The sequence below is a fragment of the Cephus cinctus genome, unplaced genomic scaffold, assembly GCF_000341935.2.
Source record: "Cephus cinctus unplaced genomic scaffold, Ccin1 Ccin1_scaffold0375, whole genome shotgun sequence".
Classification (NCBI taxonomy): domain Eukaryota; kingdom Metazoa; phylum Arthropoda; class Insecta; order Hymenoptera; family Cephidae; genus Cephus; species Cephus cinctus.
The window spans coordinates 22,217-35,372 of NW_014333064.1; the positions used below are offsets into that span (position 1 = coordinate 22,217).

The 13,156-nt window shown below is 36.1% G+C and overlaps 2 protein-coding genes across 16 annotated transcripts; one reads left to right on the top strand and one right to left on the bottom strand.

Annotated features, from left to right (window-relative positions):
* Nucleotides 1-1,607: 1,607 nt before the first annotated feature.
* LOC107267237 (bestrophin-4) lies at nucleotides 1,608-8,867 on the top strand. Of its 7 annotated transcripts, XM_015738672.2 has the most exons (11): nucleotides 1,608-1,926; nucleotides 2,006-2,243; nucleotides 3,336-3,544; nucleotides 4,961-5,341; nucleotides 5,441-5,575; nucleotides 5,650-5,816; nucleotides 5,943-6,100; nucleotides 6,501-6,731; nucleotides 6,805-7,037; nucleotides 7,126-7,263; nucleotides 7,388-8,867. In XM_015738672.2, the coding sequence occupies exons 4-11, from the start codon at nucleotides 5,163-5,165 to the stop codon at nucleotides 8,298-8,300; spliced, it is 2,154 nt and encodes a 717-aa protein (XP_015594158.1). In that variant the 5' UTR covers nucleotides 1,608-1,926; nucleotides 2,006-2,243; nucleotides 3,336-3,544; nucleotides 4,961-5,162; the 3' UTR covers nucleotides 8,301-8,867. The 7 variants fall into 7 exon arrangements, with proteins under 7 accessions (XP_015594158.1, XP_015594156.1, XP_015594160.1 ...); XM_015738670.2 differs by having other exon boundaries at nucleotides 2,006-3,544; XM_015738674.2 differs by lacking the exon at nucleotides 3,336-3,544.
* LOC107267238 lies at nucleotides 5,710-12,555 on the bottom strand. Of its 9 annotated transcripts, none has more exons than XM_025084456.1 (6): nucleotides 12,102-12,555; nucleotides 11,722-12,031; nucleotides 11,469-11,645; nucleotides 9,941-11,055; nucleotides 9,687-9,838; nucleotides 5,710-5,843 (listed from the first exon to the last, which is right to left on the bottom strand). In XM_025084456.1, exons 1-4 carry the CDS (start codon nucleotides 12,333-12,335, stop codon nucleotides 9,995-9,997), a joined length of 1,782 nt encoding a protein of 593 aa, XP_024940224.1. In that variant the 5' UTR covers nucleotides 12,336-12,555; the 3' UTR covers nucleotides 5,710-5,843; nucleotides 9,687-9,838; nucleotides 9,941-9,994. The 9 variants fall into 9 exon arrangements, with proteins under 9 accessions (XP_024940224.1, XP_024940219.1, XP_024940221.1 ...); XM_025084451.1 differs by lacking the exon at nucleotides 5,710-5,843 and adding an exon at nucleotides 7,267-7,437; XM_025084453.1 differs by lacking the exon at nucleotides 5,710-5,843 and adding an exon at nucleotides 7,267-7,437 and having other exon boundaries at nucleotides 9,687-9,833; nucleotides 12,102-12,554.
* Between the last annotated feature and the right edge of the window lie 601 nt (nucleotides 12,556-13,156).

The following is a 13,156-nucleotide window of genomic DNA, read 5'->3' on the forward strand; positions in this document are numbered from 1 at the left end:
TGTTTAAGACAGATATGAATAAAGATGCATAAATTAAAATTAAAATAGAAATACAAATTTTTTACGATAGAAAGATCATTTTATTTGAATTTAACTATATCTCTATAATTTGAAATGTATTTTCAATTGAAAAACCAATTGATATCGTCTTTATACCGTGACGAGATTTTTATAGTGTAATCAAAGGCCTATAATGTGTGACACATTACTTTAAAAAGTGATTGTGTAGAGGCAACGGAGTAAAACGGGCATCCAGGGGAAACAGACAGCGCTCTCGATGATTCCCAATTAATGGGAAAATTATTTCTACAGTTTCCTCAGATTTTCTATGTATAAACTAAGTTTGGAGATGAAACTTTGACAAGGAAAGTATGCAAAAATAATACTTCTTTTTTCTCAAGGACTTTGATTTTTCTTACGCAATCGGACTTTATTTTCTATATAACGAAATAAATATGACGTATCGACAGTTTATTTACCTGTTGCCATATGCCTGTTTCATACTGGCCGTCGACAATACTCGTTTTGACTCGCTCTCTCGTAAATATAATTTTTAAGTTACAGGATAAATGTCAGGATCATTACGGCAAATCCAATCTTCTCAGATAAAAAATACTAAATAGTACAATTCAACAGAAAATTAATCTTTCGCTCAATATTTCGCTAAACTTTGAAATTCCCAACGTTATGCTTTATGAGAGATTTGAATGTAATTCACGTCGAAAAAATTCCACAGGCCGAGAATTCCAAGGCCCATAATACAAAGGATATGTTCGCAAATTATAATTTTGTTTCTACAATTAAATTACTAATAAAATTCAATACTGTCATATTTATACATTAAATTATTATAGTTATATTATGTTATGTTACGTTGAATAGTCCAAATAAAAAATTACATTCTTTTTAGTGACTACTATACTATGATCAGTTGCAGTCTCTGTGTCTCGATTATACTATATTTTCATTTTTGTGACAATACAAAACGAGAATAGCAGAAATATATTTTTCGCATTATCACTAAATAAAGATATATATTGAGTTTCCCATATATTCTACTTAAATCAACTCAAAGCATGACTCTTGGGCGGCTCGAATAGAAAGTTTCCGAAACGGCCTCTGATGCAGTTCTCCTTTTTAGCCAAATGCAAAACGACCTGCGCACGATAAAATCTCAATCATCGTCCTCTGGAGTTAGGCTACATAAAACAGCGCGAGGGTCAACCAGGTCTCTTCATCATGGTGAACACCTAAAAGCGGTCACTCATTTCGATACACCATAGAGTACCTATGAACCGGTTTCGCATTTATGTATTTTTTCCTCCTTGAACGTTTTTTACCCTCAGGCTTGTTACCTAAGAGTTTTCTCTTTAATTTCTCCAATGCAAAAGTCTCACGTTAGTGTTCAATTACGGTAGTTGTGATACATAACAATCGGAACAATCCAAATAGTACTAGTCTCATATAAATAACAAGAGATAGATCTTTGCAGTAATTTTTTTAGTTTATTCGATACATCGCTCCATTCATAATAGTAGCAATCACAAGAACAAAATTGTTTTTGTGAAGTTAAAATAAGTACAAAATTTGAGCACAATTGATACAAGTAAATCATTTATATTTTCTCAATAGTAGATGTATAATGGTATATAAGTTGCAATATTAAGAATGAGCTTGACATTCGACCCTTTTAGATTTTGGGGTCTTGCCATCAAAATCAAGATCGATCAGCACTGGTGTTAATATTCTCTCAGCGATTCAGACGTGTTGAGCAGTTCGTTGGCAACGTGCGATAGGCACACACCTGCGATTGCTCCGAATTCTTTAAGGGGCAGTCGCACACGGTCGAATCTTACAATATCCAACTCAAAATCTCGAGCAAAACAACCTGAGTTTCTTCCAAAAAGTTGATATACATCGAGTAAGGTATATACCTCGAAAGTTGGGAGGCCTATTTTGAGTATTTTTGTAAAGGGAGTTTCACAATAAATTTTTGTCGTTGAAGTTAAACTACCCACTTGCTGAACAGTGGTGCCATATACATACGTATACACTTCGAAGATGACTACGATGGTCCGGAGACTCGGCAGACTCAAATAATCCGCGAAGCTGAAGCAAACGGTTGGACTATGACTCAAATTTTGAAACGGTGTTGAACTAGTTGAAAGTGCGATTGGGATGGCATTTATTGGCTAATTTGTTGTTGCAATTGGGACTGCATCAAGTTTTATAAAAATTTCAAGGTTTCTATGACAAACTTACATATAGCATATTGCGCGGGTGATAATGCCAGTCAATACTCTCAAATCCTGAGAAACGATTCATGTTTAAAATTGATGTGCACGTTTAAAAAATGCTTATACAATGACGTAAAGTTTGAACAAATCTTTCACAAAGTGAGAAAATATATATTATTGTGAAATGATTCTTGAATTACCTGGGTGAATTAGTGAATTAAAATGAACTCCACTAAAATGATCGCTATCGTACTATTCAATTATTTAAATAGTATTATTAATATTCTTATTCTTTCTATAAACCGTAGAATTGCCAATATTGAAAATCAGTTCCGCGAGAAAACATATAAAAGATCGAATATCTCTATCGTTCTTTTGCATTGTCTTTAACTCTTCGTCAACTAAGATATTGATACTGCATTTGTGGAATAATAACTCCTGGGTTATTGTTTACAAAACTATGCATATTCCACTCACAGAGAAATGTAAATGTTGATAGAGAACCGATAAGAATATACTTAGTCTATATCGTCAGTGTCGTGTGACATTGACGCTGTTACCTTGAAATAAGTTTTGCAATGTTCAGTCCTTTCTGGCGGGACTCACGGTTAATAGTCAACACGAAGGTTCAAATTATGCACTTAAAATATATTTAACCCGAAGGTTTCTGATAAAATAGGCGTAGCCGAATAAATTTCGAATGTGATCCACTTAGAGGCTACATGCAACAACAATTAAACTCTTGTTGTAACGTTTAATTCTTTCCATCTGTAACATCGATTTTGTCTCGTTATAAATTTGAAAGGATTTTTGTGAAATCGTAAGAGGAAAGTCGAGTTGCCGTAGGTAAAGTTAGGGACACGCGACGCTTCTGCCGACACCGGAAGTTATTATTATTAAATCATTATTATTGGAGCCACTTTATCAATTTCGTATCTTCTTCGTATAGACCTTCGTAAATTTTTCATGATATAAATTACGTGAAATATATAACTAAATAAAATGTAAATTATATATTGCCGTGGTTTTCATGGAAAATTTTAAGTAATGTTTGGAACTATATTTGGTTTTCATCTTTTCTCTTTTTTTTTGACTAAGAGTCTTTGACGTGTGATTTTAAAGCTTCTGTCAAGTAGATAGTTCGTTATACTATTATTTTATTGATATGTGGAAAAAGTGTATAGAGGTACATTTTCAATAAGAAAGCTATATAATTACATTCATTACGAACGTCGTAAATCCTTAATCTATTAAAACGATAAATCTCTTCATATTTCGTTCAGTCGACAATAAGAATTCAGACCGAGGTAAGTTCTGTTTTTAAATTCTTTGATAAATATAGCAAAATTCTTATGTCATGGATTCACTAACGGCACCTCTTCAAAAAAGTTAAGTGGATAACACTATAGCAATCCAGACGTGAAAAGATTTCTTGGATTACGTAGGCTGTGAAGTCCTGTTCATAAATAAATTCTAACCTATATTTATATAAAGAATACTATCGTGTGATACGAGGATTATCTTAAAATCATAGGATATTATGCTTTTATAATTTAAGTATTGCCTTTGACTTTGAAACAGTATCATACAAGAATTATAATATGTCATACAAGGGATTGTTGAGTAAGTTTGAAAAATTATACATTAAGTTGAAAAAAATGTACTAAATTTTGCTACCATTTTTTTTATAATTATCAAACATTCGACTCTCGGGGATTTCACACGCCCGGAAATCTAATATAAAATGTGTTTTCTCAGACAGTCTTACTTCGAAACCCCGGCTATATTTACCAACGGCACTGCATACTGGCGCAATTCCCAAGCTAGCATTATTTACAGGGTGTCCTAAGAAATACACATTTGTGGCTGCCACGCAGTGGCATCTGGCTAGCAGTAAAAATATTATAACTTATTAGATCATCGATAAAGAAACAATCTTGTGCGAAGATTATCCACATACGATTAAAAAATTGTCTGGTCAAGGCTTTCTGTTGCGTTCTGCAAATAATTCAAGATTATTCAAATAATGTTTACGATTTGATTATTATCAACTATTATGAGGTTTTGAAAAAAGAACGTATTTTAAAGAAACATTACATTGATAATATACTGTAAGTATGTACAAATAATATCAGTGGTTCGGATATCACGCGCGGCTACTATGGACTAAGTTATGTCTAGTGTGGCAAATAGAAACTACATTATATAGCTCGATTTATCTATATAGGTCTAGGGTAGACCTAGGCCTAGTCTGGCCCAGTTTAACTCAACTTACCTTTTAGAACCTCGAACTATTTCTAGCAAATGATATATACATTATAGAAGTTCAGTAGGTAATCGGCATTTGCGAAACATTTTGTTTGTAATTAATAAAATGAGATAATAATAAATTATCTTTAAACGAAGTGAACAAGATATTTTTTTTAGAATAACAAGTAATTATGGTTAAATTAGAAACTGACTAAATATATGAAAATCTATGTTTAGAATATTTGCGTGACTGAATGTGAAATTCCTTCAATTTTAAAGAACATTTGCATTATCATTAATGCATTCCTCGCCATGCACCACGTATTTGCATTCTAAGAATCCACCACCGAGGCTTCCGGGATAATAAATCCAAATCTCGCAACGCAAACTAAGAACAATAACGTATTTTTGAAACTTTGCTGACGCCTATCAACAGACAGATAAAAATAATCGATCCAATTGATGACTTACAGATGAAGAGCACTGCACCGTTGCACAATTCGTACAACACGACGGGACTGTGGAAGGTATTATTGCACCATACTAAAGCAATTTCAAATATGGCTTGCGATAATGATCCGTAATTGAAATTGAGAATGAAAAAAAAACGCGCGAGCATCATTGCATCGATTTCGTGATCGTGCCGAATCGTGAGCTGCTCTGAATGGGAACAAGATGACGGTCTCCTACCAATACGAGGTCGCCAGTTCCACGAGCGGAGGATTCACTCGTCTCCTGTTTATGTGGCGTGGTTCTCTCTACAAGCTCATCTACAGGGAACTTCTCCTATTCCTGGCCCTATTTATCACAATCTCGGCACTCTATCGTCATGTCTTCTCGCAGTCTCAAAAGAGGTCCGATGATCGGCTAGTCAAAACTAGCTTAAATGAATTTATTTAACTTCGTACAGTTCGTCATTATACGTATTAATATATCGTTCTACTTATATACAGGGAATTTGAACAAGTTGTTGTGTACTGCGACACGTTCATCAATTTGATTCCTTTGAGCTTTGTGCTTGGGTTCTACGTGGCTTATGTAGCAGGAAGATGGTGGCAACAATACACAGCTATTCCGTGGCCAGACAAGTAATTATTTATAATTATTACAGTATCATTATACTACGATTAATTTATTGAAACAAGTCTTCCCCCTTATCAAGGGTCATGCACTCCGTGGCGCTATATGTTACTGGCGATGATGAATACGGCCGTATGCTGCGAAGAGCTCTTATGCGTTATCTCAACCTCTCTCTTATCCTCGTATTGAGATCAATCAGCTCTGCGGTTAAGAGACGATTTCCTACCCTCGATCACGTAGTTGATTCTGGTAAGATTGCTAATTATTGAAGAACACCTGTCGCATAAAGTATAGGTCCTTAAATTAGAGTTTTTTTTATTGAAATAGAAATGATATTGGGAAAATATTCATGATTATGTAGATACTTGTTGGTAGGTTTTATGACGTCGCTGGAATTGGAACTGTTCCAATCTGTACCCAGTTTGGAATTCAATACTTATTGGATTCCTTGTACTTGGTTCATCAATCTTTTAAAGGAAGCACGTCAAAGTCACAGGTTATCTGATGCTCAAGGACTTAAGATAATCATGGAAGTGAGTATAATGTTAAATTAAAAACTGGTTTTTTCATTATACTCAAATTCATTGCGCGTTTGATTATTTTATGGCTGTTTCTTGGGTTGTTGGGCTGAATGAGTTAAACGGAATCGGTTATAGCCACAATACGACTGGAAATATATTTTCTGTTAACGGAGTTGAAATGTTGATTTACACGATTGCAATGAGCAGCTTATATCGTAAAAACATTTCAATGAAGTACTTGCAGCGGCATTGTTCTTTCTTAAAACTTTAACAATTTACGAGCCACTAATTGTGATTACCTAGAACCGTTGGCTCTGAGTTACTACTCAAGTCACTTACCATGGCTGGTAAATACGAACATGTTACAAAGATACATTGTAGATTTATATCAACGGCGAACTATTGTTTTCAGGAATTTAATGATTTTCGATCAAAATGTGGTCTTTTATGGAGTTATGACTGGGTATCGATTCCGCTTGTATATACCCAAGTGGTCACATTAGCAACTTATAGCTTCTTCGCTGTAGCATTGGTAGGCCGACAATATATAGAGGGAGGAAAAAAAGATTTTCAATCGCAAGTCGATATTTATTTGCCAATTTTTACAATACTACAATTCTTTTTTTTTATGGGTTTACTTAAGGTATGTAGTCCTTGGCACATTATCAGAAAAAAAGTTTAATTATTATACATATATTGTTATTATCCATGGATAGGTTGCAGAACAACTAATTAATCCATTTGGAGATGATGACGAGGACTTTGAATTGAACTGGCTGATAGATAGACATATGAAAGTATCTTATCTTGGCGTTGATACGCTAATGAATCGCTGCCCACCTCTCGTAAAAGATATATATTATGATGCTGAAAATCTTACATTACCCTATACCGAAGCAGCAGCAGCTTACAAGAAGAAGACTTATCGCGGAAGCGTCGCAAATATGACGTGAGTAACTTGATATAATGAGAATATGCATTTTATAAAGGTACTCAAGTTGATAGTACTACATATAACGAATACCGAAATCCAACAGAGTACCGGAAGAGAAGCAAAATATGTTTTTACCTGATATCACTGAAGAAGAAGAGAACACAGGAACTATGCCCACTCCGAGAACATCGACAGCAAGTCTTGTCACTCACGCAAATGACAGTCCTCATAATACCAGGCGGTAAAGTTGAAATTGATTTTTATTGATTGAATTACATATATCTTTTTGTAGATATTGTTAATGATGAAAGCTTAAGACATTAGTCATATTTTGGACCTTATTAAGTTAACTTCGTTTGTTCCAGCCAGATTAGCGGGTCCCCTCCAACAACTCCGAAACTGTCTCGAAACTCTTCTGAAACAATTATCCAATTGGATATACAAGAAATACCTGCCGAAGGTGAACAAGGGGAACGTCGTTCATTAGCAGATACCGTGAAGAAATATTCGGCCAAAACAAAATGCTCCACCCCTCGTGTCGAGTCACAAAATAGAAAACCATTTTTTGGTCTTGCGAAAGCAGCTAGAGTGAATCTTCAACCATGGCCCAGTGCGACTAATCTCACTCATTTCAGAACGTCACAAACAAGAGAAACAAGCTTATCGCCTACTACTGCAAGAAGGGAACCAGAGCTAATGCAACAAAGAAAAAATTCTTTGAAATTGAAAGTTCCCACGCAGTATAAAGGTGGTGAGGAACATATGAAGAATGATTATCAGGGTGTCGTAAATTCTGCTTTTTCCCAGGAACGGCTTATAAACGTTGAATTAGCTAAAGAAGACGCCACTTCTTCTCAGTGCAACGCCTCAAATTTTAATGACAGAAAACATTCCATGTGTCAGTCTCAGCGTTCCTATGAAAATATTTGTCAACATGTGGCATGTCGTGATATTCCAGCTATAGAGATTTTTGAATGCCCAAGGAGACCAAGGTTACACAGTTGTCCTAAATACCTGGTACGAAGACAAAGGTCCGTGGGAAGTAGCAGGAAGAAAAGTGTTCGTTGGAAACCAGTTACGGTGGATGGTGCAGGAGACTCGATAATTCGAAGAAGAACCATTGACTCAGTACCAACTGTTAAACGAATGATAGTGCAAGCAAAGAGTTCTCCTGAACTTAGTAATTTGGGAAGTATATTATCTACAACTGGTAATGAAAGACATGCGCAGGTTAAAGAAGATGAAAAAGACAAGAAGGAGCCTCAAGACACTGAATAATAGAATATTGAAATGATGTATTGTGAGACGTGTTCGGTGCAGAGGACCATTATTGAAACATGAAGTGCAATTGTTATGATGAATCGACACCATAAAACTGGATCAATTATTTAAATTGAATGTGACCTATGGGACAGACTATCAAGATAGGCATCGTTTATATTTTATTTATTAAATCTTATATTGCTGCTCACTGCTGAAAGTAAACAGGTTTTGTATAACATATAACTTCGGAAATGAGATCTATATTAAAAATTATCTATTGTATGGAAACAGGAAATACATTATAAAATTAGGATTTAGAAAGGCTTCGCAGCTTTGCTGGATTAACTTTACTAGTCGGAAAACTAGGAAAACTAGACTTCCCATTGTACAAAATCATTCCTCGTGAAAGATTTTACTAATTAGGAGTCTGATAGTTTAGTCGTATGACTTGTCCGGCAAAGTTATGAAGGTGACTTTATTATATTTGTAGGAATAATTATTGCTCATTAAACTATATAGTACATAACTGCCGAGGTATGTTCGAATTTGTACTATGTAGAAAATATATATTCCTTCTATTGCTATGATCGTTATATAGATAATTTCATAGACTGATATTTTTTTTCCTTAAAAAAAATCACAAATCTAGAGATAGAAAATATTGCTATAATGTGCGGGAGCGAAAACACTTTGTGATTGGTCGTGACGTCACAACCTCATATCCTTATATGGAGTTTATTTTATAGTCAAATAGCCAATGAGGAATGCCCGTATTCAAACTTCGCAAATTGGCGACGAATGGTCGGCGTCATAAGACGTTACTATTTAAAGTTCGCTCACTAATCCGCAAGACGGCAATACCGAATATGAGGTTTTGACCATCGACATATAGTGCTGGACTGCTCACTGTTGCCGCAGAAAGTGTAACCGGGAATAGAAAGAGAGACCAAATCGTAAGGGCCGTTCTGTCGTTTTCTATCATTTTTCTATTGGTCGAACGTTTTCTAAATGGAACGTGTTCAGGACTGTAATATGCAAAATAAAAACCATGTGAAAGATTATTCCGCACATCTAGAATATACGTTGTTACAGTCGAATCTTGGAGACAGAAGTCTCCGTGAGTCAAACCCATCGGTCAAATTTCAATTGTCGTGATTGCTTTATGGTAGTTGAGTTTATAAAAATTCAATATTAAAAAATGGTGATTCACTGTGTTATGTGTGGGCTATCGCGAGACGTACACTTAATACGGAGTACACTTAGACGGAGTGGTTTAAGGAGGGTTTCATAGTCTTGCTTTTGCCGGTTCGATTCCCAGAACCTTTTTTTAAAATAATCTTTTTAATTTATATAAAATAGAAGCCAAAAATATAGTGATGAACTAAAACGATATGCACATACCTGGTAGTGTCCAAGGATCTTCAGCATAGTTCAGTCAAAATCGATATAGAGTTTCAAATATTACACCACCTTGAATTTTGGATGTTCATATTGCTATTGTTCACAACATGATACTCCAGTTGATTGAGAATAAATTTGGTGATCAAACTATCCTTGTAATAAAAAAAAAAGATGAAAGTTATCCAGAAGCTATGTGCTAAGTTCTACTTTGCATCTTTTTTTTGTATTATTATACGTTACATAAAATTATTTACATTAGGACAAGACCGTGTGGCGCCTGGTCGTTGATATCAGTCGATTGTTCTCCGTCATCGTCTAAGTCTGTTAAGCCAACGTAAATCGTTTTTCGAACAGACGGCAACAGATTTTCTTAAATTTATTTCGTCCACCAACAGGACACCATTACGCTGCAAAGGACTTTTAGTTGCGAACTGTTTTTTCAATATTTCTGCAAACTTCACGTCAAAAACACATTTCGAATCAATCAGCGAGAAATAGGTACGTATCGTTCGTGTACACGGTAGTGGCAAAACATTGTTTTTTCGCAGAAATTCGTAATACCCTGGTGAGCGGATGTTCATTAACATACACAGCATTATCCATTCTTGCGTGTAACGTCTACCTTTCACATCTGTACTAGCTGCCGCGATAATTTCTTTTAAAGCCGCTTTTTGACTTCCTGACACATTCAATTCCGCACACTTTCTATGCAGCGTTGCAAGTTTCATGCTCGCAATTTCCACTTTCAGTTTTTTTAAACAATTCGTCAAATATTGTACCTGTTTCTTGGCTCGATTTTTTTGACGTTGTTCACGGCTGAGCTTCTTTCGCATCGCTGCCAATTTATATTGATCGATAGAATTCGACAACTTGGAAATCCGATTAAATGTACGACGACTCTGTAATCTTGACATGTTTTGCAATGCGCGTTTTCTCATCTTCGCACATGAGTAGCATCGTCCTTTCTTTAAAAGTAAGGTACAACGCTTACTACGCCACTGTTCAACGTTATCTATGATTACGCTGTCACGTGGCAGATGATTAGTATCTACGGCACCGAGACCATGGCAAATGGTCATTTCCTGAAACCTCTTCAGTACGTTTGGGAAACTTTCATTGGTGAGCAAAATATTTTCGAGTCCGGTATCCTGCGTATTACTGAGGCATCCGTAGACATGATAGTTCATTGTTCTATCCGCGTTCAGAGTCACAGATTTTTGTATTATAGGAGAAACCGTGATGTCATCCTGTCGTTTCCTAATTACGAGAGCAAATGTAACGCGTTGACCGTCATCTATAGGCATATGAAGGAGGCTCCAAGGTTTCGGTACAGCAAGAGAACACTTTTCGTAGTTGCCTGAGCCCGTGTCTGCAGAAAAATACAAATATGGTAGTTAATATTCATTTTTTTAATTCCAGTTCCTTCCACGAAACATAAGTGCGTCATATGTTACGCGAAGAGTAACAGTACACTTTTGTATAATGTTTTTCTATTTCCTTTTCAGGTGTTCCTTTTCCTACTAAATGCATTATAAGGATGTGGTAAGTGTATGTACAGTTGGCTGTGCGCATATGTATGCGAGTGAAATCATGTGTATAAGAATGATTATTTTTCAGGTTGTCAATTTTTTTGATTCAGAAATATAGGTATGTATCAAGAACAATTATGTCCTCCAGGCATTCTAACTGGCCATAGTGAAGTCAACTAGCCATGATGAATTACACCTTAAGAGCATAAAACATTTACGTTAAATATGATTCATTAAACTATTTCAAACTCACCTACAAGAACGACAGTTGAATATACTTTCAAAGGTTGTACGCATAACGAGGTAGCTTCAGTGTGTCGAACTGTAGTTTGGCTGCATGCAACTTTCATAACTGGATGATTACTGTTCATTTTTCTTGATGCCGAATCACCAATATCGACGGAGACAGGCAATTTCACATTGGAGGGAACTACGATATGTAACAAAAATAAGAAATATTAGAATTCATATATGTACACGTGCTTAACATTTAGTACAATACAAACCTTTTATATCATCAGGAGATTTCTTAATATCAACGTAAACATTCTGAGTCAATGGGGTCATTGTATCGTGTGGAAGTTGTAAGTTACTGGAGCTCTCAAATTGCAGTCCAGTAGCCTGTTGCACTGGATCAAGAGACTTGACTGATGAAAGAATGGACTCAACAGGAACATTGCCTTGATCTTCGTTCTCATTCTTTACAGTTTCACTGACAATAGTGATTGAAGAGTGAGTGGGTCCCTCGATGTCCGCAATGTCATCAAACTCCGTTGGAATTGCCAGTTTGTCGAGCTGTACGCGTTGATATGGCGACTGGAAGCAAGACATTATGTTTTTCTGTCAATAGTTTTATCTACATGTATAATTTGTCGAACATACTTACCTGTGCTATGATGCGATTGTTTGAGTCACGTTTAACCCATTCACGATGAATGTACTTACTGTCAAAATGTTTTTCGCACACAAAATGTTTTGGCTCCAATGTGTCGATGCCTGGAATCGCCTTAGCCCATTTCTGCAAATCGCAAAAATTGTGGGGCGCGCGAAATATTGACCATTTGACTTCACAAGTTCGACGGCCTGTTTTACATCCTGGCACCACACAACGCCTCGTCATATTTGATCAACACATTAATTAATGGTCGCGGTGACGACTTGACACCACGTCTTAAAAAATGTTTATGTTTAGCGTATACATATGTATAACAATAATTAACTGTAACGACTGTAGAAAGGAGTGGAAGGGAGACAAACCAAAGATGAATGGGAAGATGCACAACGCTCCGGCAGAGATGACTGGGGAGATGTACAACGCTCCGGTTTTAGGCGATACCAAAAGCATGGCGCTAAATCGTAGCGGCGAGTCTGGGAGTAGGATTTCGTGATCATCGCCTCTGTCGATGTTACAGATTTCGCGTAGCCGCCCGGGTCATGATCATCGTTCCAGCCGGTATTGCAGTCAGCGAAAATGAATAGATTGCTCGGTGGTGGGGAAAAAGTTGCCGCCCCTCACAAACCGTTCTTGACAAACTGGCGGGGCAGCAAGGTCTTCAGTCCAACCGAACCCTAAACATTTGTATGGACGTAATGCGCATTCAAATAAATTTCAGTTATAAAAAATGCATACAAATATTGGTTTTCACTCTTTACCTCTTATCATACCGAAAATGAACATTAAAAAATGAATGGCGAAATTCGTTGGTAAATGAAACGACCCAGAACAGTTCAAAGAGAAATTTTGAAATATCATAGATAAATATCTATAATAAATTTAATTTAGTATTAAACGAGCATCGTAGTTGAGTCAATAACCTGTCAAGGTTCCTCTCTTTGAACTTTTCTAGGTTGCCCATAGTTTATTTCATTCTCTTTTGTTCGCCCACGTGGAAAAGAGTGGCGCGAAAGTTCTTAACTGGAGTGCATCTTCATATTATTCTG